Raw genomic sequence first — 25,740 nt, forward strand, 5'->3', positions numbered from 1 at the left:
GATGTTGGCATCTGTTGGCAATGGTAATGCTTCTCTGATAGTCTTCAAGGGCCCTGGCCATGGGAGGATGGATGGGGAGCATGGGGAAGATGCCATCGAGGAGTAAAGCTGCCAGGCTGCCATGTGGACACAGGGAGGGTCCCTTAGGAGAGTCACAGAAATAACTGGGTGGGGTGGGGGGTGGTGCTGTGAAGGGCCTAGTTTCCAGAATAAAGTGGTTATGACTTCACCAACCATACATTGATTAATAAAGTAAGCGACTTTATTTTGTAGCAACAGGCTGGTGATGTTGGGGTCATCTGTGTGACATTATGAAATTGTGCAAATGCATGTTTTTAGCTGAACGAGGTCCAGCCATTTATTTATTTATCAATAATTTACTCAATCATTCTTTTAATAACACATGTTCTGAGCATCCTGTCGGTGCCAGGCCGGGTATTAGGTGTACAGGCTCCAACATACCAGAAGAAAGGAAGAAAAAAGAAAAAGGACAAAATCCCTTCCTCAGATTGACAATAGCAGATGCCTGGGGCCAGCAAAGGCTTCATTCTAAAAGTAAGTCACCCTGCTTACAAATGACTTCTGATCCAAAGGCACTCACCTTAAAATTACTTGGCCTAAGCTCGAAATAGATAATATTCCCAAGAGCATAACAAATGAATCTGAAACGATAGCATCTTTTAAACATTAAACAGAAAAGAACACTAGTTAACATTAATTGAACAGAATGTGAAGGGTATTAGCATAGATATCATATTATTACATATATATTTATACATATACACACACACATAATCCTAGTAAGATCTGATGTTCCAAATGGCCCAGTCTGTATATTGAGTCACGTTGAAAGAGAACACAGACGGACATGGATGCTTTCAATGGTGTTAATGTTTATTGTGATGACATTTATTGTGTGCCAGACATTGTTCTGAGAGCTTTCCATGTGAAAAGTCATTAATCATTGGGAAATACTACCCCTATGAGGTAGGTAGTATTATTATTCCTATTTTACAAATGAGGACAGTAACGCACAGAAAAAGAGAGTAACTTGCGTAACATCACAAAGCCGGTAAGAATTTAAGCCCAGGAAACTGAGTTCCATGGTCTGTGCCTTAACGTGTCCCCCTTCTGCTGTCACATAGCCTGATCGATCTGAATAATATGCATCTTTACCCTAGGAATTTTTAAAAGGTCTCACTAAGGGTGTTAAACTAATCAGATTCCCAGAAATCCTCTCTAGACCTTGTTCCCTCTGCCTAAATTTCCATGTTCATAGGAGTGGCTGAATGAACACTGGCCCTGCTCACTGAGGTACTCCTGATTCTCACTGCTGTATTATACTTGTCCTCCATGGCCCCTTCCCCCTTCCTGTCCCTTCTGTCCCGTGCCTGCCATGAAGCTTTCTTTGCTAGGAGAGGAGGCCAGAACACCTACTGCTGCCTTCATGGTAGCCCCAGGCTCCTTCATAATTGCTGTACCCTCCAAGACCTGTGGACAGCCTCTGATGCTATTGGAAGAAAACACACAAAGGCCAACAGAAGTACAAGCTCTTGCCTTTTGCTCTGACCACTTTTCTTCAAAATTTATCACAGGAAATTTCTCATGAACAAATTCTCTTCTGCATTACATGTATGAATGTGTTGTTTATATACATATGTATATATAACTATATATGCACATATATAATTTTAAAATATATGTTCTTAGGGGCGCCTGGGTGGCTCAGGCGGTTGGGCATCCGACTTCGGCTCAGGTCACGATCTCACGGTCCGTGAGTTCGAGCCCCGCGTCGGACTCTGGGCTGATGGCTCAGAGCCTGGAGCCTGCTTCTGATTCTGTGTCTCCTTCTCTCTCTGCCCCTCCCCCATTCATGCTCTGTCTTTGTCTCAAAAATAAATAAAAAAACGTTAAAAAAATTTAAAAAATATATGTTCTTAGGTGTGATAATGTCTTTGTAGTTATGTTTTTTGAAGGCTTGGAGGAAGTGATACTTGAAATGGACCTGGAAGAAAGAGTAAGAATTGGTGGGGAAGGTGGGAAGGAGGGAGGAAATATTTCTAGGGATGTCACAGGGAGGCCAGTTTATACTCAACAGGCTGCAGGGGATTTTCCTGTGGCTAGTGGAAAAGCTGCAAAAGACAGATGTGGGTTCAAACCCTGGGAAAGATTAGCAACAGCAGGGCTGCCCGGAGGGGCAATGAGCTATCTCTGGGGTTCACGGGGAACCCTCTACCCCACGTACACCCAGATAAGAGGAGACAATCAGCTCTCAGGGCTTTAACAGGAGAGCTTGAAACAATAGGGGAAGGGAGTGGGGGTTGTCATCACTCATGTAGCAAACATTTGTTGCGCTTAGCGCTGAGATGCTAGGGACACGGGGCTAAAAAAACAAGCCTGAAACTCAGGATGTCACAGACTAGGTACAAATCGGGATTCTGTAGCCTCCCTTTGTAAATGATGACAATAATAATAATATATAGTCATATGATTTTTACATAGGTTCTATTCCTTCTGGGAATACAACTCTACTTTCTAACAATCACTGGAGCATGAGCCCTGGGCTACAGCCAGTTTCCTGTTCCTCAGTGCTGATGGCCCCAGGCTCTCACGAACACCAAAGGACTGGTCACAGGAGCACAGGCACCCGCAAATAGAGAGTCACATCACCCACCGTGCTCTCACTGCCCCAAAGGGCAGATCTTTGGAATATCAAACCTATGTGATCTCATTGGGAGTTTTCCAGTAAGAGGAAGAATAATACTTTCTGAACAATGGAAGACACAAGAATATTGCAAAACAGACATTTAGAGGAAACAATGGCATTCGAGCTCCCGTCAGGGGGTGCCTCCACCAGCAGCTAGATGGGTGATGGTACACAAGTAACTTTCTGGGCTTCAGCTTCTTCACCTGTAAAAAAAAAGGAGGGGTAGAATTCTACCTTTCTCCAGTAGGATAACACATGTGAAATGTTATGTGTAAATGTTACAGAGCTATATATATGGAAAGAGTAACATTTATTGATTTCCAGTCACCATGTATAATAAGATAACTGTTTGGACAGGACAAAGCTCCATTGCCATCCCTTCTGTGAAGAATTGTGTCTACCTGATCATTGTGTCAAGTTCGGTGCCTGGAACAGAGTAGGTGCTCAATAAATACTATTGAATGAATGGGTCAAGCCAAGTAGAGTTGCCACAGAGGGTGGGTTTAGGGATGAAAGGACCATGCTTCCCCCCACCCCCTGCCCCCAGTCTGAGCTGTTCAGCCCCTGTCTTCCTCTCCATCTTTCTCTTCATCCCCTTCATCATCTCTGTGCCCCAGGCGGTCCTCACAGACAGCTATGTGCTCTCTATAGGAGCAGTCCCTGTGCTGTGGCACACCACGGGGGCACCTGGGAGCCTTCCTGGGGTGAGGACAGCAGTGCAGCCCCCACTCCCTGCAGCTGCAGGGGGCCTGGGCTGCCCAGACGTAGGCGCCCACAGGCACCGCCAGCAACACAGCGCACAGGACCACTGTGATGTGCAGGAGGCGCTCCCGTCCTTCCAGCTCGCCATGGTCTCTGCCCGTCACAAAGACCACACACTGGCCCCTACGTGGGGGCTGGCCCCCCAGACTGAGGCATGCCTCATACTTTGTGCTGGGAAGGAGGTCATCCACGGCGTACGTGTTGATCCCAGGGCCGATGTGGACCACCTCCTTCTTGAGTGTTTCATCTGATGCAATGTAGAGGGTGAACCATTTCTCCTCAGGGGTGTCAACCACCGCAAACCACTCCAGCAGAATCCCATGCACTGTCTGCTTGACGACCCTCAGGTCAACATAGGCATTGCCATCCGAGGGGAAAAAGGCAGAATGGGGCACAGACAGGGTCTGGGCAGGCTGGACTTGGAGGGAGATGACAAGGGTGCTCCTGCCGATGGAGTTGGAGGCCACACAGGTGTAATTACCCCTGTCCACCAGGTGGGCAGCAGGTATGACCAGCTCCGACAGAGCAGTATCTTCTGCAGTAGATGAGGTCAACACTGGGTGGGGAGAGAGCAAAACAGTTCCAATAGATATTTCTCTGACAGAAAGCTGGACAGCGTTCAGCAATGCTAATTATTATTATTTTTCTGAGCTGAAGGTGACGATTTATTAAGCATATGTTTGGTGCCAGGTGTTTGCCTCTCAGCACCCCTGTAAGGTAAGTACCCCATTTTTACACATAACAAGTTGAGGATTGGAGTGATTAAGCAACTTGCCCCTTGTGAGAAATGATCAGAGGCAGTGACTGATCTGGAACCTTGCTCTTCTGCCTACGGAGACCACATTGTCAACTTCACTAGCTGCTCCCACCAAACTACCAGAAGCCTCACTGAGCCAACATCATGGTTTCTGGGAGATCTCTCGCCACCGTGTGATACTGTGAGCTTCAAGAAGGGTCTTTTTTGCCTGCCAGGTATAGAGAGGCTCAGAGTCTGGAGCCAAATGCCTGGGTTCTATCCCTTAATAAGTATATGGTCCTGGACAAGTTGCTAAGATTCTCTTGGCTTCAATTTTCTCATCAGTAAAATGGGATGATAATAGTATCCTTTATGTAGGTTTGATACTAAGTGCTTAGTGCTAGCTGTTGTTATTACTGAGAGGATACATATAATATGGTACCAAAGAAACTGTCTTCAAAGCATTAAAAAAGACATGCATGCATCTCACGGCTCTTAAAAAGGCTACAACAATAAATCCTACATTTCTCCTTCATTGGTATTTAACCTCAAGCCAATAAGATGTGATCAAAATGATGGGAAAAAATCAACAGTTCAGTTAGTTAGGTATTTTTTAATCTTCCAGTGGTTTTTCACTATGCACAACAAATATCTGGATAACTGACTATATTTCTCAAGTTTTACTCAGATATTTCTAGTTGTCTTCTAGACTTCAGGATATCCCTAGGGAAGCCACCTCTGGCCTGTGATATGTCCCAGTGCTGCAGGGTAGCATTAAAGGTGATTCCATCTAATGTATGAAAGCAGACCATAGAATTTCAGAAAATGAGAGGCATGTTTGAATCCCAGTTGTGAGGCCCATGGAGGTCACTTCCTCATCCAGGGTCCCAGTAGTACAACTTTAAGCCGATAAGGTCTGAACAACACAGTGGTGGGAAATGTAAAATTCAGTCTATATGTAGGAATTTCCAACCTTGCCCAATGGTAAGAATTAGTTGGGGAAAGAAAGAGGGGAGAAGAGGGAACTCTTGTTAATTTACATTATTCTTAGGTCCTCCCCTGGACACAGTAAATCTGAATCTCCAGGGAAGGAGCCTGGAAATCTTATTTCAAACAAATACCCCAGATAAGTCTGCTCCAGCAAATTTAAGAAATAAGTAATGGTCTCTAGAATGAGTCCTAGTCAGAAATTCTATGATTTAAAAATACATAGTATCGTATTTTGCATCTAGAAGACTCTCAGAGAATATATTTGTTCATGTATAATTTTATAATATTTATATGTTAAGCCAGCTCCAATACATTATATTTACATATATACATGTATATCCTATAGGGATCTGTATGCAATCACTTAAAATCATGCCAATAGTGGAACTATATCTTGGAAACTTTCCTGTTGTGGTGAGTATAATTTAAGGCTATCCCAATCTTCCCCACACCTTTATTTCATGATTGACCCAGTTTAGAACCTCTCTACTGAGGATAGGGTTGCTGTAGACCTCAGTCTTCCCCAAGACACATTGAGAGGGTCCATGTGGCTTACCATCAAATTCTCTCCACATGCTCAGAGGATAAGTCCATACAATGGTTGGTGAGGGACTGGCCTGTGCCAGGCATCTCAGGGTCACATTCTGTCCCATCTGGATGGTGACACTGACATTGGAGGTTGAGATCTGTGGTTTCATGCAAACACTGAGCTCAGTTTCATGAAAAAGCTGCCCTGCTTTGGAGAGAGGGTGTTGGCACACCAGGTAGGAATTCACCAGGATGACCGGGATGCTGTTGGACTTTACAAATTGAACAAGTCCCCTCAGGCGACAGTCACATAGCCAAGGGTTGTCGTGCAGTGCCAGCACCAAACTGGAGTGAATCCTGGCTCCGCAGCCAGGCTGATGGGGTTTCTGGTAGGCCAGCCAGTTCGAGAAGACGCCCTTGGATACAACTGTAAGCCTATTGGAGGATAGGTCAAGGTAGGTCAGATTGACCAAGAACTGAAGAGCCAGCTCAGGGAGCACGTCAATCCTGTTGTGTTTGAGATCCAAGACCCTCAGAAGAGGGGTGGCTTGGAATGCTGTCCATGGCACTGAACGAAGTTTGTTCCCCTCCAGTCTCAGCTCTTTCAGTTCTGACAGGTGCTCCAGGGCTCCTAGGTGTATCACAGTGATGTTGTTAAAATTAAGCCAAAGGTATTCCAACGTGCTCATGTTGATGAAGGACCCTTGGGGCAGTTCGAATAAGGGTGAATTTTCAATTCTCAACCGCTTTAACTCTTCAGGAAGTTTCCTTGGGATCATTCCCAAAGAGGTAGACATGCACTGCAGAGCCCTGTACAAGAAACCACAAAATCTTTAAGATGAACATCAGGGAAGTGAGATCAGGTTTATTCTGGCATTAGATGTATGAATTAGAAGAAAAAATATATATGCTATTCACTTGAAATAAAAGAGACCCATTTTGGTAAAAGTGCACAATTCTCCAAAGTTCAGCACCAACTAGACATTTGCTGATTTCCTGCCAAATCTAGGCCTGTTCCCACTCCACAACTTCCCCAAATAAAACCCATCCCTTACAACCTTCTGGCATCTTGTTAGCACAGCGCACCTGCCGAAACTGTCCTCTGAGCAGGTACATCCTGGTAGACAGGATGGCTGAGCTGCATGTGAATCCAGAAAGACCAGAACTAGCAGGCAATAGTGAGAAACTGAAGCCATATTCCTCTGTAAGAAACTACCTTGCAAGTTTTGAGTAAGTATAGTCCAAGCTTCTGAGTGGCAAATCCTATTATTGGTAATCCATGGTGATGTAGGTCAGCACAGCAGTGGCAAAGTCCCTGGATGCTCTGAGGTCTGTTATGGCCCAGATCACAAGCTCAATAAGAACTCATGAAGAGAGAGCTATGTGTCTTAACTAAGGTCACAAAATTTATCCTTTTTCTAGTTCTCAAGTCTAGAAAGCAAACTCTAAGCCAGTTGTCCTATTCAGCAATGATACTGTCTTCCCTCAGTTTCTTACAAAAAGATCCAAGAAACCAGCAAGTAATACTATCCTGAGCACTATGGTTCAAGTTATTTGGCCAGAATCCATCCAATACTTCATCACAATTGGCTCCTGAAAGCTAGAATTTTCAACAACTCTCTAGAAGTGAATGCATGGTGGGTAACAAAGATGTGACCACTCCCATCTCTGGCTTTCTCTCCACACCTGGCGTGATGGATTCATTCCTCTACTGTATTAAGGCAGCTGTTCTTGCCACTTGGATGACCAGAGACAGAGAAGCATCATGATGCAGAGGTTAAACCACAATATTGTGTTTTCTGATTAAACCAAAGTGTGTTTCTTATCCTGGATCCTGAATGCTGTGTATGTCACATGATAAAGGCTTACATTTTAAGGTGAGATATATGTGATTTGGGGTACTTCATCACTCTGTAATCATTCAACAAATATTGGCCATGTGCTCTAAACCACACAATTTCTAGGTGTCAGGAATTCACTGGTGGACAAAACTTCATAGACCCTGTGGGGTCTTCTCTCTAGCTTATGCTTCCTTGTCTTGAGATCTTTGGAAAGTCACTAAGCTCCATGAATCTCAGTTTCTCCTCTGAAAAATAGGGAAATTAATAAACACGTCATAACATTTCTAGGAAAATTTGAGGTTATATAGAATAAAGTACCTAACATACAGTAGATATACTGATTCCCTTCCCACACCAACAGACTCTTGAAAAGCAGAAAAGTCTACTTCCCTATTACTTGGGGTATTTCCTGGTGAATATTGAAATTCCATGAGTTCCCTTAAGACTCATGATATACATCATACCCTACAAAAGGCCTCAAGGAAGAAAATCCGCTTAGCAGTTAACCAGTGAGGGGGGAAATGGGTCACCAACTAAGCTGATTACACTCCAGGCTTTCTATCCAAGCCAGATATATTTGCTTGAGTTTTTTGTCTAGCTCTACAATCTGGATAGATCTCTGAAGTTCCTCTCAAGGTAGAAATCAAAACAAAGAGAGTGAAATGGGTGCAAAACTTGTGCTAGACATGGAGATGTGCTGCCTAGAGCCCCTTCAAGGAATAAGTCGATGCTCAGCTGCAAGGATTGCTTGCATGAGGTCATGCCCTTCCCAAAGCAAACCACATATAGCAACTGAGGGTGGGGTGCCCAAGGGCCCGGCCAGTTTGGCCTGATGGCAGACAATTCTGATTCTCACTCCAGAGAACTTGTACCAGGTTGGCCAAGATTTTTTCAGGCTTGCTTTTTGAAAAAAAAAAAAATGTGATTCAATTCACTGCATCACAACCCACTAGTGAATTCTTTTCTCACCTCAAAATGTAAGGGCCTAAAGAAATCTTCATCCCCCACAATTTCTTCCCTGTTCATCCCATGCTATCCTCTTCAAATGAATCCAGCTGAACCTAACTTTCCAGTGGTTTGATGAAAGCTTGAGAAGAGTATCCCCTGGCATGTCATTTCTGGACTCATGCAGGCCACTTCTGCACTGATCCTTCTCCTCTCCTGACCCCTTCATCTCCTGGTTTCCTTATTTGGCATATGGGCACAGGGAACACCTATGTTTTCAGTTAAGGCAAGAGACTGGGGCAATTAAAGCTGGGTTATGTCATTTACCTTAAATAACTAGTGGTTAAGTGGTGTTCCTAAAACTCAAGAGAATTAACCACAAGGGGAAGGAGTTTGAGAATATGACACCCTCATCTCCCTTCCAGTAGGATGTGTTCAGGAACTTGGCTGTTAGAATTGTTAGTAGAGATAGTCATGAGAGAAGAGACATTCTGTTTATGAAATAATTAGATATAAATAGCCTCTTTGTGGTGGCTCCCTGGCTAGTCTTAATAGAACCTTAATAAGAGAGTTTTCTATCTATTCATTTGGAAAATGGCACCCTGATGTTAGTAGAACTTTGGGATGGCTCAGACAGAGAACTAGGTGACATATCCAGAAGCAGACATGCTATGTTCCCTCTTTTCAAGCTAGTGCTCTCTCTCAGTCTTCCATCTGCTGCCAACCCCATCTGAGATGTCTTCCTGGCTACCCATGCTAATGGCATGTCTGTGATGGACATACAAATGACTACATTCCCAAGCTCCCTTGAATAGGTGGGCTTTCCAACTAAAATTCTGGTTAATGGCATTTTAGAGGAAATAATGTTTTAAAAGCCCCTACATGATTCTCCAGGTTCTTTTCTCCCTTGTTACAGCAAGTGTTAACATTCCAGGTGGTGGAGTCTTCATTAGCCTGGGCCCCTGAGTGAATAAATGGAGCAGAGCCTACCCTCCATCCACATTTACCACAGACTGAGGAGACTCTGTAAAGGCAGGGATAAACCTTTCTATATTAAGCCACTGAAATTTGGGAATTGTTAGCATAGCATAAGCCTAACCTATCCTGACTACAATACCTTTGCAATCAAATAACATGTTCAAGTACTCTTAAGTTTGTTTTTGTCTCCACTGGACTATATGATAGTTAAAGCAAACATTTCCAGCTCTAGGATCTTTAAAGGCACTGGTCACTGAGTAATTTCAATACCCTACATCAACTTTCTAGGATACAATTTCTGTTACTTGCCTTTTATACCTTGCAACTTACACATGCTACTTGAGATAAGTGGCATTGGACATACGCCCTGCTTAGGTTAAAAGAAATATAATTATGTTGTAGTTAGAAAAAGACATGATGGAGATGCCACAATCTCATTCAACCTCCAAACAAGGCTTCCAAGGACACCATGCTGTGGGACCACCCTGGTGTAGGTTGGTCTTCATCACTGGGAGACAAGAAATTATTTTCCCTGCCCTCTAAAAGGTTTTCAGGGACCAACTTATACTAATCAGACTCATATACCAAAAGATCAATATATAAGCCAGACATCATTTTATTTTTTAGAGAGGGAATTAATTTTTTTCCAGTTACGTGAATATTTATGAGCATAATCCAGGATGGTTCTCCTCTACAAGAACAAACCAGGGGAGACAGAACACACAAAGGAAGACTGACAAGATGGAAATTGGGAGGTTGACTATCTTTGGAGTCATTCCATCCAGACCCACTAAAGCAGGTCTTAATGAATTATTGAAAAGTTTGAATTCTCTCTCTCTCTCTCTCTCTCTCTCACACACACACACACACACGCGCGCGCACACACACACACACACACATTCACATGATGTTGAATAAATACTAACAAATTCTTGCTTTCAAGTTCCTGAATTTTCTTCAAACAAGGTTTAATAAAACTGACTGGATGTTTATTGTCTTTGGGCCATTAATTTTTCAATCTTAATTGGCTCAGCCAATCATTTAGAGAAAACATCTTAATCATTTCAATAGATGGCTGCTTTCATCCACTTAATTTGTTCTGATTTGGGGAGTGCCTATCAATCTCATATATCAAACAATCAGAATTGAGTCTTGGGTCTCAATAGCAGAAATGTCTTAATGAATCTACGTTGGGGTTTGGAAAGCTACCGCCTGAGAGCCAAATCCAGCCTGCCACTTGTTTTTGTAAATAACATTTTACTGGAACACATCCATGCCCATAACTTACATATTGTCTGTGGCTGCTTTCACACTCCATCAGAAGAGCTGAGTAGTAGTGACAGAGCCTAAAATATTTACTATCTAGCTTTCTTTACAGAATATGTTTGTTGACCCATGCTGTAGACAATGGTTTGGTCATCTTCCAACCAAATAATTTCTCTTACCAATGGCTATGGCCCATAAGTTATAGTCAGATGTACCCTCCGAGTGATGGGCAGAAAATATCCACATATGGAAATTCCATACTCATGTGTACTGGTGGTCTTATGGTTCCTACAGTTTTCAATGACTTGAAAAAAATCCATTCCCGTAATGAACTTGCTGTAGATCATGTTGTAGAGATCAACACTGAATAGTGACCTTCAGCTTGGCCAGAAAGTTATCAAAGACTTAGATCCTCCAAGAAAATTGATCACTACCCCCTACAAATCAGTCAACTCTTTGGGCTTCAGTTTTTTCATCTGTAAAATCAAGCAGCTCATCCTCCATAATGGGTTGTTGTAAAAATCAAATAAGAGAAGGCAAGGAAATATGTTGTAAGGTCAGATGTTGTAAGGTCTTTTGTAAATGTGAGAGGGAGTACAGTAACTTCAGGCGATACCAGCAGGATAGTTCCCTGGGATTGCTTGCTGTACCCAAATTTTCTCCGTTGTTGTCTAAAGGCCTTGGCACCAAACACCCTGAATGCTCCCCTTATGAAAGCCTGGACTTGTAGACAAGACACAACATTGACCCTTCTGCTGGAAACATTCATCTTCACCTGTTCACAGAGGTGTCTCAGAGGCTTCCCAACTTGAAGCAAACTGAACAGGAATCCCACCTTGAAGTGGCCTACTGAGTAACTGGGAAAGCCCTGAGACACCCTCAGGAATGCAGGTAATGTCAGTAATCCTAACAAAGACTGCTACATGGGAACAGAGGTGAGCTGTGTGCCAGACAGCATTGGGTGTACTGTGTCGCCCACCATGGAGGGTCTCTCAGATTCCTCCAGCCTGATATCTGAGAGTAAATGAGCAGTGGTCTCTTGGGCATCATCCAAATCAAATTTATTGCAAATCACTGAATTTATTGAAATCGAATGATTATCTCTAGGCAGAATGGCACCCAGAAAAAAAATGTTAGAATCCCTAAGTATACACAGTGAGGGTACAGCGTGGGTCTGTGTGTGTGTGTGTGTGTGTGTGTGTGTGACTATACAAATTTGGCTAATGCATCAAGGGACTGCGTGTGTGAGTGCCTATGAGTTAGCATAAATGTAATCAAGATGCAGAAGAGGGGCATGGTAAGGACTGTCAACCCTGGAACCAACTGCCTGATCCTGACTCCAGAACTGCCACCTTCTAGTTGTGTGTACATTGTGGGCAATATAGTGGATTAGATCACTGCTCGGCAAACTATTTCCTGCCCCCCATCACCTCCCTGGCAGAGCTGTCCTTTGATGCCACATGAAAGTTGGGTTTGGCCATGGGACTTGGCTTTGGCAGAGAGAATATGGGCAGAAATGGCAATGTGCCAGCTCTAAAGCCAAGCACTTAAGAGACATTGCCTATTTTTGTTCATTCCTCTGATATCATCTGACCTCTCCGAGAAAGACTGCCCCAAGTAGCCATTGACCCTTCATCCTGGGCCCCAAATAGAACTCATGAAGCAGAGACACCCTGGTCAACCCACAGACCTGTAGGTTGGGTGAAAATAGTGCCTGTTGCTGCATACCCCTGAGATTTTGCTTTTATTTGTTACATGGGAAAAACTGACTGATAGAATCAAGTCAGTTAATCCCCGTTTCTTCTCCAGGAAAATGGGAGGGCCTTCTGCAAAGGGTTGTTATAAGAATTAAACAAGTCAGTGTATGTAAAGCACTTAGAACACATTCTGGCACATAGTAAGTGCTTAATAAGTGTTAGCTGCTGTCACTGTGTGCACACGTATGAGTAAGCAGGAACCCAAGTGGGCAAGAGTGGGTGAGTGTCGGCTCAGGTGTCAGAGTGAGCAGGTGAGAGTGGAAGACAGAAAGTGGACGTGGCAGGTGTGTGGGCACCTGGAGGGGAGCAACCCCCTCAGCAGAAGTACTCATTGATCCGTCTGCCCCCCCTGCCCACCAAGACCTGAGAGTCCAGGCTGGAACGGGCCGAGAGGAGCCTGTCAGCCTCACTGAGGCTGTGCTGGGACAGCTCCTCAGAGCCATCCTCGCTGTGGCCCAGCCTCTCCAGGTTGACGTAGGCCTCGGCGGAGCCCCCAGAACGGCACTTCCTGCAGCGCCTTCGCAGAGCACCGCAGCAGACAAGCAGGGTGAGGGGCAGGGCGATGACAACAGCCACGCTGATCACCACCACATTGATGAGCCGCTGGGTGGCCTCGGCGTCTACCACCTCGTCCGTGGAGAAGATGACACACTGCTCCTTCTGGGGCACCAGGTCCCGCACACAGACACACGCCACGTACTTGGTCTTGGGCACCAGCCCACGGATGGTGATGCTGGTCTTTCCAGGCGGCACAACCACCCTCCGCATGCTGCGCTGCCCAAAGACAGCATAGAGGACACTGAAGGTAGTTATGCTCCCAGCCTGGGGGGCCTTCCACACCAAGGTCACACTCTGGTAAGTGTCTCCCACCACCTTGAGAGACCTCACCATCTGGGTCTCCTGGCGTCCCGCCTGCCCGTTCGAGCGTTCTCCTGGGACCCCCATCTGGAAGTGCTGGAGGGTCAGCTCCTCCTTCATGTTGGACACAGGGGGCCCAGTGGCCAGGACAGCAGGTCCAGGAATGTCAGGGACATGCCTGGCCACCATCTTGTTGTACGCGGCAGCTTCCGCCCCCTCACCTGTCCTTGCCCACAGTGACCCTGGGCTCCCACCGTGTTCTGTGGAAGCCTGGGGCTCAGTGACGGCCAGGGAGATGACAGTCTCATAGACTCCCAGGAAGTTCTTGGCCTGGCAGATGTAGTCTCCTGAGTCAAGGTGGGACACAGCAGGCAGGCCCAGCAGCGTCCAACTCGTGCCATCGCTGGCAACTTCCTGGTGCACTGAGGGGAAAGAGGCATAAAGCAGGAAAATGAGTGGGCCCATCTGCCCCAAGCTTCCTCCTAGGGTCAAGTTCACGGCCTCTGGACTGTGCATGCTCTTGTATACATAGGAGACCTTGTTATCCTGAGAAACCACTGGGAGTTACTCAACTTTTCTTAGACTAGCCAAGGGGATCAAGATCACCTGGGCTCAAATTTGGGGAGACCTAGGCTCAGGCTGAGTCTCAGGATGATCTGCCTTCTAAATCTGTATTCTTCAGGGCCCTGGAATCCTATAGAACGGACTCCTTAGGGAAGCAGGCTGTGCTCTGTGGGGGAAGGTGGGTCAGAGTGAACACGAGACAGAGCCCTAGCCGGAAGCACATTGCCACCCTGCCCAGACACACTGCCACCTCCATCAGAGTGTCTTCGACTTTGTGTTTTACATAATGAAGCTCCTTATACAATGTTTGTTTGTCAATTGATTTCAAACCCACAATCCCAGAGCAACACTCGCCAGCCTAGTTGAAGGAGACCCCGAAGGGAACTGCGAGGACATGCGGTTTTCTGGTCATGCACTAAGAAATGATCCCTCCTCAACCCCTTGCCTGCACGCAGGTAGGCTGTGACTCTGGTAAACCCCACCATCCTGTACCAGAGATGAACCATCTCTGTCTACACAGCAAAAATAACATGGGAGGCTGTGTGCTGTAGGCCAAGCTTTTAGCGTCTCAGAGTCTGTTGACTTACAAAACAAAAAGGATAACCAGGTTGTTCTTTAAAGTTCAGTGACATTATGCACATAATGTACTCAACACCTAAGGAGCTCAATAGATGGTAACTCATATTATTAATCACTCTTAGTGAAACTGGCTTAACATTCACAACTTGGAAATTTACCATAAATATCAAATACACTAAGAGTATCTTCCACCAAAATGGCAGCATTTTGTTCCTCCCAGGGTGGGCCCTGATCAGAGTGTCTTCTGGAATATGTAGGGCAGGTTGACAGCTATTGTCATCATGGAAGCCACTGTCCCATGTTCTGCATGTTCTGTCTGGGCAGAGCCTGTCTACCTCCACTCAGCCACAACAGGAGTAAACAGCCTCGCTCAGCTGACCTCCCTCTCCTTGGCAGACCTGACCTCCCACCAAAGATGCTGACATCCCCACCCTCCCCTGCACCCCCCCCCCCCGCCCCCACACTCAGTCTGCAATCTCAGCACCACAGTCCCTGTAGCTCACAAACCTGTGCCGTTGAGCGGATACCCGTTGGCTCTCCTCCAGCTCATCTCCGGCCCAGGGACCCCGGTGGCCCCACAACGTAGCAATACTGCACTGCCCAGAGGGGACCTGAGGCTGGCTACCCCTGGACGGATCTCCGGACTCTGGCACTTCCTCAGTTCCAGCTGGCTGAGGGCCACTCCGGCCAGGCTGCGTGGGCTGGCACACTTCAGCCTGGCCTCTATGAAAGCCAGGTTTGGGGCCCAGCCTTCCAGGAAACGGGCTAGGTCATAGAGGCGGCAGTCACATACCCAGGGGTTGTCCTGCAGTCCTGCAGGGATGAGAGGGCAAGTAAGAGGTGAGCCCTCGATATTCATATCCCCATGCCCAGCCCCCCCTGCCCCGTCAGGGAGGACAAGGCATATCCTGAGCTCAGAGTCAGCAGACCTGGCCTCCAGGTCCAGCTCCTTGCCTCTCTAGCTGTGCAACCTTAAGGCTGGTTCTTCAACTTGAATGATAGCAGTACTTCCTTTTCAGGGTTGCTATAGGCATAAATAAAAACAAATCCTGTTAAGCATTTGGGTAAGCCATACAGCATATTGACAAAATTGGCAATTACTGCTGCCATTCCTGGACTGACCCTTTCAGGCTACTGGTCAGGCAGCGAGGATTTCAGCAATACCTGCAATATGCCAAAATAAATTTCTCAAAATTCTTTGTGACCCCTGACCCTTGATCCCTGTCCTCTCAGTTCAGTGTGGAACTCTCAGCATCACCCCAGTAAGGAGGGTGGCTCTGACATTGGTCCCTTTGATACAAGCTCAAAAGGGGAGGAGTGAGGAGGCCAGGAAATAAAATCCTATGTCATATCCCCAGCCCTCTTTACTTTAAAATTGGACTTATTTATAAAGATGACAGTAGGTCACTGCACCCACCCTTCTACATCCAAGAGCCTTCTACAGATACAGGCGTATTATGTGTCCTCATACCTAAAGCACAATACCTTTTTACATGTTTGCATTTCTGAAATATGGAATGAATTCATTTCATGTGGTGTCTTTTTACCCCCAAAAATTGTAATTAAATTTGATAGTATGTCTAATAATCAATGGCATATTATTTATTTGCATGCATATATTTGATTATTTATTTGCATGCATGTATTTGATATATTTGCAAGGGGAAATGTAAGGTTTGAGGAGGTTGCATATACATCTGCTTGTACACGCATGACTCTTAGGTCCTTCTGAACACCAGTTGGGAGGATACCAGTTCCTTCTTCCATCCATCCTCACTCCATCCCTCTTGTAACCACTACCCTGTGTCACTGGTTAAATGCATTTAATGATACACCTGCACCCCAAGAATCATGAGCACCCAGCTCTGGTGGTGAGCTACCTGGCTTTCACCTCTTACAATTGAGCCCCCAAAGAATGAATGCAAATAGCAAAGTTAAGTGACAGGGAAACTTTTACCCCTAAGACTGGCAGAAGTTAAATCTTCCAACCATTTAAATTATTAGCCTCATGAGGGAATAGATTTTCATCTATCTTCTTCCCTGCTATGTCCCCAGCACCTAGAACCAAGCTCCCACACTGATAGGCACTCAAGTAAACTTGCAGAGTGAACACCTGCATTTGTGGTCTCGCACAGCACAGGTGTGGGGTGAGAATTGGCCCAGCCACTTGGAGACTATTAGACTGATATTAAACTGTCTAATGTGCGCACTCCATGACCTATTCCATTTTTCAGTTCCTATCCTAGAGAAACATTTGTCTACGTGCACAAGGATGCATTGTCAAGAATGTTCTCTGTATCATCATAGCTGTTAATAAAATAATGGAAACGATCTAAGGGGCCAATAAAGGCAGAATGGCTAAATTAACTGTAGTATAACTATACTATTAAAAATTATGCAGTAGTTTATAAATAATGAAGCTGATCCATTTGTAGCAACTTACAAAGATTTCCAAGACCTATTGTTGAGTGAAGAAGTTAGTGCTGGTTGATATAAACAATATGACATATACAATCTGAAACTGTATGTAAAACACAGATAAAATTTCTATGTGTATGTATGTTTATATATGTATATGTATGTAAATGCATTATTTTTTTTATTTTATTTTTAATTTTTTTATTAAAAATTTTTTTTAATGTTTATTCATTTTTGAAAGACAGAGAGAGACAGAGCACAAGCAGGGGTGGGGTGGTGAGAAAGGGGGACACAGAATCCAAAGCAGGCTCCAGGTTCTGAGCTATCAGCACCAGGGCCCGACGTGGGGCTTGAACTCACGAACCGTGAGATCATGACCTGAGCCGAAGTCGGATGCTCAACAGACTGAGCCACCCAGGAGCCCCATAAATGCATTATTTTTAAGGAGGCTTCACACCCAGTGCAGAGCCCGGCGCAGGGCTTGAACTCACAACCCTGAGATCAAGACCTGAGTTGAGATCAAGAGTTGGACGCGTAACTGACTGAGCCACACAGGCACCCCTGCAAATGCATTAAAAAAGAGAACATGCAAATGAATGTAACAGTGGCTACCTGTTAGAAGGGGGAGAAGGATTCAGGATCAGAAGAGGGAACAAAGGGTCTTTAGCTTTTTCTATAATATTTTAATTTTTTGTAATGTTTTTATTTATTTTTGAGACAGAAAGAGACAGAGCATGAGCAGAGGAGGGGCAGAGAGAGAGGGAGACACAGAATCCGAAGCAGGCTCCAAGCTCTGAGGCTCCAGGACTGTGAGATCATGACCTGAGCTGAAGTTTGACGCTTAACCGACTGCACTCCAGCCTTTTCTGTAATATTTTAAATGTTTACATATAACCATGTGTGAGTTATGTAATTAAAATTAATATTAATTTTCTGTAATGAATTATGCCACCTGTCACCCTCATGGCTAGGTATGAGCTTTAGGCAGGAAAAGAGATGGTTCACCTGTTAAGACATTGGTTCATTACAAACAAGAAGAAATCAAAGAGAGGGGGTCAGCTAGTATAACCATTCAACTCTGCTTTGGGAAACTGAGTCGCAGGGGGCCTTTTCCTGGCTGCATGACCTGGAAGATCGCTTGTACTTCGTTTTCCTTATTTGTAATACTGGGTGAATACCCCTTGCCCTGGCTGCCTGACATGGTCATTGCAGTAAAGTTATCAGATATTTCATACATATATATATATATGAAATTTATATAGCATACATATATTGAAAAGGGCATTCAGTTAAGTGTTATTTTCAAATAAACAATTTTTTCCCTGTGAGTACTATCCTATATATTATCCTTTATCAGATGAGAAAGTCTGCAGAGAGCTGGAATGGGGCTTGCTGTTCCCTGCCCTGTTTGCAGGCAGTGAGGCTTCTAAATATTCCCTCGTTGAGAGACTCTCCTGGGCCTTGGGGCAGGAGCTGCCCCAAACCATTCTGAGACTGCTCCAGCCCCTGGTGCTGGACCCTATATGAGCCAAGGTATGTTCCAGGCACATGCTGCTAGGAGGGCTCTCTTCTGATACTATCCACCCACTCCCCACCACCCACCCTCTGCCACAACTCCCCATCCCCTCACAGGACAGAGGAAAGAGAATCAGTCTATCTGACATGAACCTTGGGCCCAAACCGCTACTTACTAAACCTCAGGTTGTGTTTGTTCATCTGTAAAACAAAGGACATTATACTTGCACTATCTACCCCCTGGGATATGGTGAGGGTCAAGTTCTGTGAGGGAGCAAGAAATTTAGGGAAGCTTCAGTGCCACACTAATGCAGATGGTCAGTAAGGACTGACCAGTTAGCAAAGAGTTAGGACCACCTTCCATCCATGTATGTGTACCTAGTGCTTAGAGGAGACTGTCAAGGGGGTGGGGGTGTTCACATGTTTTGAAGATTGTTGGAAGTTGGGTTTCCTGGAAGCAGACTCTGAGATGAACATGTGCAGCATGTTCATTAAGGAAGGAAGGAAGGAAGAAGGAAGGAAGGAAGGAAGGAAGGAAGGAAGGAAGGAAGGAAGGAAGGAAGGGGAAGGAAGGAAGGAAGGAAGGAAGGAAGGAAGGAAGGAAGGAAGGAAGAGGGAGACACGGAGCTGAGAAGTGGACCTGGTGAATCCCTGGGGGACTCGGGAGCTGAAATAACCCACCAGAGTCATGCCAAGCGGCTGGGTCCTTAGACTCCCACCTGACAGGTCTTTGGATAGGGGCTGTGTCCGGAAAGGATGGGTGGCTTTGGGCAAGGCTGCTCTGCAGCTAAGGCTGTCCCTGACAGGGCTGGCAGCTGAAGGCCACTGCTGACAGTGCCCTCAAAACCTGGGCAGCCAGCTCTACCTTGACAGGGACCCAGGTGGCACACCACTGTGCCTGCCACATGTACCTACTGTGTGCTAAGAACACTCTTTTACTTGCAACTCCAACCTTTTGAGATAGATGTTATTGCCATTCTCTCTTTACAGAAGGGGAACCAAGGCACAGAGAAGCTAAGCAATTTACCCCAGGGACACACAGCTAGTAAGAAGCAGCGCTGGGATTTGAACTGGCAGCAGCTTGAGCTCCAAACCAGCCAGTGTGTGCCTCTCACTCAGTCTTCACTCAGATCCAGAAGGCAGGCGTGATTTCTATTTTTCGGGTAAAGAATCAAGACTCACAGAGGCGTAATAACTTGCCTAAGACCCCCAGGCTCCCCAAGCTGGCTCCAAGTGAAGGATACCACCCCTTACCTAGCACCAGCCTGGTGTGGTGGCCGGGAAGGAAGGGCCCGTTCTGCAGGTGAGCCCAGGTGGCCAGGAGCTCCTGCGGGAGCCTCAGCAGCTGGTTGCTGGAGAGGTCGAGGAAGGTGAGGTTCCCCAGGAAGCGCGCGGCCTCGGGCGGCACGGCCGAAAGGCGGTTGGCCTGCAGGTCCAGCAGCCGCAGCTGGGGGGCGTCCCTGAGCGCCGCCCAGGGGAAGGCGGCCAAGCGGTTCCCGGGCAGGCGCAGCTCGCGCAGGCGGCGCAGGCCCCTCAGCATGAGGCCGCTGAGCTCGCTGAGGGCGTTGTAGGGCAGCCACAGCTGCTCCAGGCGGCCCAGCGGCCTGAAGGCCTCTCCGGGCACCTTGCGAATGGCCGTCCGCTCCAGGCGCAGTCTGGAGGTGTCCGGAGGGACGGACGCGGGGGGCAGGGTCATGTCGGGGTCGCTGCACACCACAGTCCTGGTCACAGAAATGGGGGACATTTGAGCGAGGGTCTTGTCGGGTCCGCGATCCTACCCCGCTCCCTCCCGGACCTTCCTTCAGGAGGCCTCCCGGTCTGCACGGGAACCGGGACCGCCGCCAAACCCAGGCTCCAGGCTGAGGTGTGCCCTGGAGTGGCGCCGCGGACGAGCAGACCCCGGGTTCCCCTTTGAGGGGTTCTTGCTTTGAGAGCCTTTCGCAGGGGTCCCAGAGGGCCATTTGGTCCTGTCCCTGGCTGAAGGACCTCTGTGTCCCCTTACAACTCACACCACCTACAGTGCATTAAGAATGAATGGTATTCATAAATCTTGAGATCATTTTGAGCACTGCAGCACTGCATATATGTGTTAAAAGTGTTCCTTTGTTAAATTATACCTCAGTTTTTGTGATATTATTTATATGACATATAATATATGTAATATCATATCATACAATTATATATATAACTTGGGCATCAGAAACGAAGCCATACACTCACTGGGTGCCTCAAGCCTCCCCTGATCCGGAGGGACCACGAGGTGGTTAAGGTATTTAAGAGCTAGGACTTGGCCCCTGCAGTTGGATTCATATCTGGGCTCTCTGCTTGCTGGCTGTGTGTCCTTGAGTATATTATATAACTTCTATTTTCCTCAGTTTCCCACAACAGACTCCACCTCCCCGGGGTGGTTTCAGGGCTTAAGTGAGGTCCTGCTATGTACCAGTTCTGCAGACCTGTCACCTGGAGGCGTGCAATGCTATTTATGACCACTATCAAAAATTCCTGCATCCCAGCACTGCAAAGCTCCTTGCAGTGATCCCTCTGCCCAGACAGTGACCTCCTAAACTTTGTTCTATTAAGTTTGGCACTAAAACAGAGGATAGAGAGATAAAAAGAAGCAGGCCTTGCTGTCCAAGAACCTACAGTTCAAGGCTGTGTTACGTGCCATCTCGGAGAGAGCAGCACACTCACATAAGGTAAAAAGGGAAAGATTCTCAAGGAGATAAAACTTGGAGGCTAGACCAGAGGGACCCAGCCCTTGTGCAGCCTATTTCATCTAGAGGGCTTCTCCACTCACACTGGAGCAGGTGGGGGCAGTGGTCACGTTTTGCTTTGCTAGGGGACCTTGTTCTTTTTGTACTGCTCACATCAGGCCTTCCTGATGTAACACACACTCTGCCAGCATCCATCAGTTCAGCCTGAATACTCTATTCGGAGTTGACTGGCTGAACTTGACTTGCTTTTCCTTGTCAGTGGCACAGGGGCTCCCACCCACTCACATTCTTCAGGTATACATGGACGCCCCTACTGAGGGATGGGTGCTGTGGAGATTCAGAAGAATATCAGACTCAGCCCCTGTCCCTATACAATAGCTTACAATCCAGCTAAGGAAGATATCACTGGGGGCAGTGATATTTTCAATGATAATGGAAGTTTGACTGTTGCAAAGAGGAAGGTCTAGATGTAGGAGGGAGGACGGCAGTTGACCGGAAACATGCCTTGAAATTTATCAAGGGAGGGATCAAAGAAACCACTAAGAAGCCAGCAGGAGCCAACAGCACATCTGGTGGGGCAAACTGGGCATAAAGAACGTGGGAACACTTCTGTCCAGGTGCCCAGACTGGGCCCCCCAAGGAAACCCCAGTATCCACAAGTACCCACAAGTTCATGATCGTGGGAGCGTGGAGCATAGGCAGGTCACCCAGGCTATCCCGATGTAAGGATGGAACCCTCTGACAGTCCCTGGTTGGAGGTGGGCTGAGGAAGTCATCTGGGATGAGGAGGAAGCCTCCGTCTGACTTTGCTATCTGTGCTTGTGGCCATTGGGGACCTCAGGGCCTCCTATAGCCTTTCCTGGCATCGTTGCCCTCATAGGACACTCCATACAGATGGGCTGGTGCCTATCAGTCATGGGACTGTCAGGCAGGTGGAACTGATGGTAAGAGCCCTGGCTTCAGAGGAAAGATGGCTACTGGCTGACATTAGAGCCCTGGAAACTGACCTTGGAATTTTATTTTCTATCTTAAGGCTAACCTGGTATCACAAGCCCTCCCCTGGTCCCTGCCCATGACAGAATTACCAGCTGAGAAGAGATCTGGAAATAGAACTAAAGCCGTGGGTTCTAGGACCAGGTCTGTCACTGATGCTGTGTGACTCTCAGCCCTGTGCTTTCTGTAAGTAGCAGGAGAGGCTCCTCATCACCTAGTCACACTGTCCTTGGCCAGAGGCTATTTCCTGGCTGGCTCAGGGCTTAGCCTTGGCTTTTCTTGAGGAGAGAATCCTTACCTCTGATGATCCATATGAATTGGACCATCAGAGACTTGGGTCAAAAACGGAGTTCTTGTTTTTCAGACCACATAGGGTATCCTTTGGTGGGGGGATGACTCTCCATTCTTTCCATCCCCTCACACCCGATCAACCCAACACCCATTGCCAGGATCATTGTAAGTGTCACACTGATAACACTGCTGCCCTGATCAGAAATCATCAGTGGCTCCCAGCACCCATCTAAGACAAGGGAGAAAGGGAGAATGGAATTCTAAAATGTTAAAAAGATGGTAGGAAAGGCCCTGAGCCAAGGACTGAAATTCCTAAGCAAGTTGGGAAATGCAATGGTCATTAGTGGATAAGTTGAAGATGTCAGAGAAAAGATAGTCTAAAGACTGCCAAAGAGAAAAGGAGAGGGGGCCATGGTGGGAGAGCAAGGGTCCACAAATCACAGTGGCTTTGGAACACCCCATGGAAGGGAGGAGGAGAGGATGGAGGTGCTCTCAGAGCTCAGGTAGGGCTTGGGGAAAGTCAAAGAAAAGGCTGAGGATATAGGGGTGCTTGCTTGCAATAGAATGGGCACTCCTGGGCTTTTGGAAAGCCCGTAGAAATATGTTGAGGCCGAGGCTCCTGGGGGATGGGCCAGAGGTGCCCCAAAGTGGGAAAAACATGAGGAGGCAGGTGGTCACATTCTGGGTGGGGTGGTAAGAAATACCTGGGCTGTACTGGGTAACCCCAGAAGCTGAGGCAAGAGAATGGAAGAGGCCTGGGAGAAAAGGGGCTAGGGAGATATAGAGAGAATGGTGGAATAGAATGGAAGGAAGGAAGGAAGGAAGGAAGGAAGGAAGGAAGGAAGGAAGGAAAGGAAAAGAAAGAGGTAACAGAGAGACTTCTCATGCCCTTTGGAGGGTTTCCTTCCACCAGGATCCTGGAGGAGGACTCAGGATGGATCTCCTGGAGTGGGCACACTGTGTCCCACCCCTGCCCCCACGTGTAAAGAAAGAGACTTGGTACTTCCCATGCCCTGCTGGCTGGAAGACAATGCAAAGCAGACCAGCCCCCTAGGACACTTGGGCCCCAAGGGCCTGGAAGATAGAGGTCTCACCCAGCCATGTTCTGAGGGCCCTGCATACAGCCCTCCCAACCCAGCCAAGCTGCTAGAGGGAAGCGGCGGGCTACCCATCCCACACACCTGGTGACATACCTGGCCTTGCTGCCATCACCCAGGATGTGGAGGCTGCAGCTGCATTGAGAGGGGCAGGAGCCGTGGGCTGGGGGGTGCCCCCAGAGGGCCAGGAGCCAGAGCATGCCCACTGCCACCCTCATGGCTCCTGGCTCCTCTGTAGCCCAGGCAGGGGCCTGTCCCTGGACTGCTCTGTCGTCCCAGCCCAGGAAGCCCAGCAGCTGCCCACTGGCTCATCAGCTACCCCCCGCCCCCGCCCCCGCCTGAGGCCATGGGATAAACACAGACAGACTGGGGATTAGGGAGGGGATCCCTGGCCACAGCACTCAGCCGCTTATTACTCCTGGAATCACCAGTCCTAAGGGAGAGGGTGGAGGATCCTCTTCCGTGGCAACAGCCCCAGACCCAGAGAGGCCAGGGTGTGGCAAGGTGAGGCAAGTGGGCAGCCACCCAGGGGCAAGTGGCTCCTGCACTGGCCAGCTTGGCTGTCCACCTGCGAAGTCGCCTCATGCCAGCTAGGCTGTGAGCTACATGGACCCTGCCGGGGTGCCTGGGCTCAGAGAGGATGAAGACAGACCTGGCCTCTGATGAAGGCCATTGGAAATTGTCTCCTGTGACACTGTTTTATAGGGGAAAAGCAATGAGATGAAGGTGATAAAGACACTAGAAAGAGACCAAGCTCAAGGACCAGGCCAGCCTGGGTTCAAATCCCAGCTCTTCCATTTATAGGCTGTGACCCTGGATAAGTTACACGGTCTCTCTTGGACTGTGTATCCTCCTCATTTGAAAAAGGGAAGTAATGTTACTCTAATCAGGGTGTTTATGAAAATTAAACCACCCAAGCTTCCCAGATTTTGATGGCCTGTGGTAATAGAAGCTCCCTCCTAAGTAGTAAGCCCACAATTTCACTGGCACTTAAAGTCACATGCTCTTAAAGGAATTGGAAGGATTCGGATACTTGATACGTTTGATCCCCAGGCTCTGCTCTCTGGTCCAGCATGCCCTACCTAGCTCCTTCAGCTTTTCCAGAAGGTTCCCTAGTGCCTGGTGCCTATAGACGTAGGCAGACCTAGACCAGTGAGGTGTGACCAAGGCAGATACCTAGGACCCCAGCGCACAAATGAAATGCCTAGCTCTGTGCCAGGCCAGTTTTGACAATCTTGGCTTCTAGGAAATGTTGGTTCCCATCTCTTCCTCTCTTCCAATCCATTGGTTTTCTCAATGCTTGCCACCTGTCCCTCCTCCTCCCCAAGCCAAAAAGGGGGACCATTCCCACATCTCTGCCTTTTCCTCCTTCTGTTGGAGATGCCTTCTCATCTCTGTTTGGCCTAACCGAGCTCTGGTCTTGATTCCTGGCCCGATCCTGCTTTCCCGTCTCCCTTGAAGTCTTCTGCAGTCTTGCAGGCATGAAAAAAAACTTGACACATGTATGAACCAGTAATGCAAGGTAGAAATTAGGAAAAGGGGTAACCGTTTATCAAGAAAGTTTTCCAAGAGGATGTGGGCAAGCACTGTGAGGTGGTTAGGCTTGGTTAGATGGGGGTGGGGTCCAACGGAGGAAAGGCATGGGAATAGAATGAGCCACTTGACCCGGATCCCAGGGGACAGGAGACCAGGCTTCTGTTTCAGCTGAACTCACAAATTACTACATGACCTCAGGTCAATTCTAAACTGCTTTGAGCCTGTTCCCTCACATGAAATGCAAAGGATGATGGTATCTAGTTCATGGAATTGCTGTAGGAGTCATCATAAGGTCAGTTAGCATAGTGCCTGGCTCTTAGTGGGGTCTCAACATTAACTATATTGCTGATAGAGCTCTGGGCCTTGGTTTCTTTATCAGAAAAGGAGTTAAATCACTCTAGACTAGTGTTTCCAAATGTTACACCATTGGCCAGGGTAACTTGATAACAGGACCTCATTGTAGAAGCCAAAGCTCTTAGCGGGGTCCTGGGCCACTAAGACAGCAGTCCCTCTGTCCCAAGCTAATGCCTTTGGGAGATTTTTATGCTCCTATAGGTTAAATGCCCTGTGGGAGTTGGGCAGTGCAGCCTGGAGGCCATATCCATGATGTATTTTTCTGAGACTTAGAAAGGATATTTCCATTGCAAAGAAGGAAACTGAGAAGA

General features: G+C 47.2%; 2 protein-coding genes across 3 annotated transcripts; both read right to left on the bottom strand.

Moving 5' to 3' along the window:
- Positions 1–1,947: 1,947 nt before the first annotated feature.
- Positions 1,948–10,875, bottom strand: LRIT2 (leucine rich repeat, Ig-like and transmembrane domains 2). Of its 2 annotated transcripts, none has more exons than XM_027062453.2 (3): positions 10,776–10,875; positions 5,752–6,533; positions 1,948–4,025 (listed from the first exon to the last, which is right to left on the bottom strand). In XM_027062453.2, coding segments are annotated over exons 1-3 (1,545 nt in total). In that variant the 5' UTR covers positions 10,778–10,875; the 3' UTR covers positions 1,948–3,264. The 2 variants fall into 2 exon arrangements, with proteins under 2 accessions (XP_026918254.2, XP_014922607.3); XM_015067121.3 differs by lacking the exon at positions 10,776–10,875 and adding an exon at positions 6,810–7,339.
- LRIT1 (leucine rich repeat, Ig-like and transmembrane domains 1) lies at positions 10,086–23,824 on the bottom strand. Its single transcript, XM_027062449.2, has 4 exons — positions 23,636–23,824; positions 19,699–20,165; positions 15,019–15,324; positions 10,086–13,790 (listed from the first exon to the last, which is right to left on the bottom strand). Exons 1-4 carry the CDS (start codon positions 23,755–23,757, stop codon positions 12,826–12,828), a joined length of 1,860 nt encoding a protein of 619 aa, XP_026918250.1. The 5' UTR covers positions 23,758–23,824; the 3' UTR covers positions 10,086–12,825.
- Positions 23,825–25,740: the final 1,916 nt, after the last annotated feature.

This window comes from Acinonyx jubatus, chromosome D2, assembly GCF_027475565.1.
Source record: "Acinonyx jubatus isolate Ajub_Pintada_27869175 chromosome D2, VMU_Ajub_asm_v1.0, whole genome shotgun sequence".
NCBI lineage: Eukaryota > Metazoa > Chordata > Mammalia > Carnivora > Felidae > Acinonyx > Acinonyx jubatus.